The following is a 4,591-nucleotide window of genomic DNA, read 5'->3' as shown; positions in this document are numbered from 1 at the left end:
GTAGTTTCCTGTGATATTTTCTTTTTATATTTTGTCCTAATCTAGAGTTCAGCGCAAAAAGAATAATAATTCATTACATTGGATCTCTCTCTCTCTCTCTCTCTCTCTCTCTCTCTCTCTATATATATATATATATATATATATAATATATATATATATATATATATATATATATATATATATATATATATATATATATATATATATATATATGTATATGTATATATATATATATATATATATATATATATATATATATATATATATATATATATATATATATATATATATATATATATATATATATGTGTGTGTGTGTGTGTGTGTATACACACACACACACACACACACACACACACACACACATATATATATATATATATATATATATATATATATATAAGAGCGAGATAGAGAGCATATGTGTGTGCACTTTAAATAAGGAAAACAAAGTCCAAATGGAAGGGTAACGAAGATCGTTTCTCTCTCTCTAAGGCACAAACAGGGAAATCAAAATTTTTCCACCTAAGTGCACCAGGATGCCAAAATATAAATATTGACAGAAGGAATCTTAAGACTGATAAGTGAAAGAGCGCACTTTTCTTTCCCTTTAAGGAACAGTGTTCAAAATGGCATGTATAATAAGACACAAAGAGACCACATTCAGTAAGATGCCCGAGATAATAGTTAAGGTCAGTGTATTGGACCAAAGAAAGGAGAAAAAACTTGAAACACCCCGTATGTGAGAGCAATATTCCAAATAGGAACAAATAAGCCTGGGTGACGGGACCGAAGAACGGAACTTAACGCCATTATAAACCATTAACCTTAGTATCCGAGGTACAGAGAAACGGCGGTGACCAACTTTGGGTGAGTCGTGTTAATTTCATTTCCAGCAGTTATGGTTGTATTTTAAATCGTTTTGGTTTAAATATAAGAAAAATATATATTGTTATTTTTGTTTCAAAATATTTTTCTTTACCGAGGACACGATAATCATCATATCTTGATTTAGTTCGTAAACGGAAAATTGCATCAGCATGCTTATCTCGTTAGCCGCTTTATTTACTACGCAGCATTTTGTTTACAGTGGAACCTTTGGTAATAATCATTGACAGCAGGCCTTTCTTTTTCGCTCGAAACATTCAGGTCTAATTAGATCATAAAGTTTTCATGATATACAATGGCAATTAGCCAGGAGCTTCCATATTGGAAAAAAGAAGTCTTCGAACTCAGGCCACCATCTGTAAAGGGCTGGTAGTCGGAAGAAATAGAATGAGGGTTGAATTCGGATTGGTCAGGAAGCTATGACGTAAGACCAGGAGTTACTCAAGATTTTTTTTCTTCTTCTTTTCAAGACAAGAGGAGGTTCGCCGTGCACGCAATCTTCAGATTGAGCGTCACATCCTATACAATAGCCTATTACTTTTTAAGAGAGAGCGAGAAAGGGATTTCAGGAAACAAAAAATGCTGTCACTGACGTATCTTTCAGACCCGATAAAATCTGTTGTATGTCTTAACCCTGGACAGGTAGCCTCGGAAACCTGTCACACGACAGAAGTAGGTAGTGTACTTTTAGACACACGAACTTTGGGAAAATCGACTACTCGGGTCGTAAGGGGACCAATTTTTTTTTTTTTTTTTAACAACTGAGCAAGTATTCTTCTTTCTACTGGTGTAGGAGAAAAAAACTCTAGTAATAAAAAACAATACCTATTTATTCAAAATCTGACAATAAGTATCAAAATTAAATTACATACATTTATACTACAAAGAGTATCCTGAGGTTCAGAATTCTTGAGAAATACGAGGCAGGCTTGAAATACGAAGGTTGAGCACCATTTTGAGACTAGTCAGGCTGTGATAGCTCAAAACTGCAAAATCTGGAAAGAGGAGAAATATATGTACATTTTTTTATCAAGAGAAAACTTTGCATAAAAATATTTTTTCTACCACTAAATCTTTATGGATTTGGATGAAATTTTTATAAGTATTCTGCAAGCATCTAAAATCATGGGAAAAATAAAATAAAATAATTTGAAAGCTATAAATGGGTCAAAAAACAGGTACATTTGGATGGCACCACACTGCCATCCAGTGCCAAATATTTTCATGTAAAAATGAGTATGACATGGCTTAAAAAGGTTTTATTTTTATGTTAAATGTTTTGAAATGTAATATATAATAAAAAATAAACAATAGACAATAATAATAATAATTTGGGAACACTTACCAGGAATTGGAGCACTTTTCACAGGTGTACGTCAGGTGGTGGGCACAGGTTGTCTTCCTGCAGTTGCTACACAAAATTTTGATCTCGCATTAGAGGAGGAAGGGCAAAGATGGCATCTCTGCCTCTTTTCAGAGCGTCCCTGGCCTTCATTTGCGGCAACGGTGATGTCTTCCACCTCAAACACAGAACAAATCAGGGATGAGACATCCCGGAAGATATCTCTTCTGCTGCAGGCGGTTGAATGCCCAGGGACGACAAAGTTCAAGTGCCAAATCCATAGCAAATTTTCTTCGGGAAACTTTGGCATTTTCTGGTCGGTGCTGATATATTATGAAGGCGTTATTGACCACGATGTTGAGTAGGCCAAAGAAGACACACAAGGGCCACCTACGGGTCTTCCTGCTGCAGGTCATGGCAGCACACAGCTGGTCGAAAGTGTCGACTCCTCCCTTGGTTGCATTATAGTACATGTGGATGTGCGTCTTCTGACGTTCACAAGTGTGGGTTGATAATTGGACTGTGGATAAAATCTGCATCCTCTTGGTTGACTTCACACGTTGGCACATCAGGGTTGCTTTATCTTCATAGTTGTAGACAGCAACCGACTGTCCCAACTCCATTGGAAATGTTAGCAATTCCAGAGGCATGTAGGGTTTAGGACGAATAGTGCCTACCAAGTGCATCCCATATTTCTGCAGGCTCTTTGCTAAGGGCAGGGATGTAAACCAGTTGTCGGTGGTAACAACACGCCCCGACGTCCTGAAGGGCTTGACCAACTCTGTAGTAAAAAACTCCCCCAGCGATATGACCCTGTCAGCACCAGTGGTCTTGCCACAGTAGGGGATTGAATTGCACATATAATGTGTTTCTGCATCGCAAGCCATGACCAATTTGATACCATACCTAAAGAGGAAAGAAGAAAACTAACATTAGTTATAAATCAAAACTTGAAAGATTTGTTATAATGAAATAACAGAAATGTTGAAAAATTGTAAAACAAAAAAGTATTACTGATAATGATAATTAATGATACAAAATATTTACAAATATTCACAGAAGAAAACATTTACTTACTTTGCTGGTTTGTTTGGAATAAACATGCGGAAGCTGCAACGTCCCCTGAAGGCTAGCAGTTGTTCATCTACAGTAAGATGAGGCCCTGGAGAGTAGTTGCCTATGCAGTGCCGGATGACAGTATTCCAAACTTCCCTGATATGGGCGAACTTGTCCGTCTTCAGACGGTCTGTCCTTGTGCCAGCATTATCAAACCGTAAGGACCTCATGAGGAATGCAAAGCGCCGCTCGCTCATGCCACTCTTGTAGAAGGGGCATCCTAATGCTGGGGAGAACATCTCTTCTGTAGTGAGGTGGTTGTCCTTGCGTGCCTGCCATGATAAAAGCACACCAAGTAGTGCCTTCAGTTCCATGAGTTGGAGGTCTTTGAAGGTGGGGTTGTTTTGTTTCACTTTATCACGCAAGGACGTGATTTTGTCACCTGTATGCATACACACTTCTGCCAGCAAGGGGTCGTTCATGAACAACGAAAACACCTCCAAGGGTGTCTTAGCAGTTAGTGTGTTTGTAGTAGGAGCACCCTCCTCAATGTTGTCACTCCTTGAAATAGATGGCATGGCAGGGGTTTGGCTCTGAGTGCCACACTGTTTTGTCCTTCCTCTGTATATGTCTTGTGGTAACTTCTTGAGGGCTTCACCAGCTGCAGGATGTAGTGGTCCTCTCCTCCTCTTCCTGCTTCGTAACTCAGAGGGGCTGGGGAAGGGCAAAAGCTGTTGCAGCCCTCGACGTGAAGGCTCGTCCTCCTGGGGTGCAGGCATTCCAACTCGTCTTCCAAGTCTTCATGAGTGACTTCTTCTGCTTCCTCATCCTCCCACGTGTGGGCGTCGTGCAGGTCATCAAACACCCTGTCTGCTTCGATAACAATCTCAGAGGGTCCTCCCACATCACTGGTGTCATCCTCAGAAAAAACAGCTTATTGTAGTCCTCCTCCTTCACGAAATTTCTTCTCGACATGGCGAAACCTGCAAACATGAAAAAATGGAAAATTAGAAAAGTACCAAAAAACCATCTTGGCCATGAGCAATCTCCAAAATGGCAGTTGGTCTATGTAGAGCAACCATCCGTTAAGATTTCCACTGAAAATTATCACTATAGTCCAAATAACAATGATGCAGCAATAAATTTTACAAAAGTATTGAAAATCACTTTTACTTACGTACAAGGTAAGGTAGTGCTGAAATATACACAAAAGAAACTTTCGGCGCCGAAAATACTGTGTTCTTGGCGGACTTCAAGTGCGGCACGTCTCTCTCCATGTCAGCTCGACAAAGACTAGCTATTCCA

At 39.0% G+C, this 4,591-nt stretch overlaps 1 protein-coding gene across 1 annotated transcript; it reads right to left on the bottom strand.

The window, feature by feature from the left end:
- Positions 1 to 2,409: 2,409 nt before the first annotated feature.
- LOC136847565 (piggyBac transposable element-derived protein 4-like) lies at positions 2,410 to 4,065 on the bottom strand. The gene is made up of 2 exons (XM_067119288.1): positions 3,308 to 4,065; positions 2,410 to 3,136 (listed from the first exon to the last, which is right to left on the bottom strand). Exons 1-2 carry the CDS (start codon positions 4,063 to 4,065, stop codon positions 2,410 to 2,412), a joined length of 1,485 nt encoding a protein of 494 aa, XP_066975389.1.
- Between the last annotated feature and the right edge of the window lie 526 nt (positions 4,066 to 4,591).

The sequence above is a fragment of the Macrobrachium rosenbergii genome, chromosome 17 (genome assembly GCF_040412425.1).
Source record: "Macrobrachium rosenbergii isolate ZJJX-2024 chromosome 17, ASM4041242v1, whole genome shotgun sequence".
NCBI classification, from domain to species: Eukaryota; Metazoa; Arthropoda; class Malacostraca; order Decapoda; family Palaemonidae; genus Macrobrachium; species Macrobrachium rosenbergii.
This window is presented reverse-complemented; position numbering and strand designations above follow the sequence as displayed.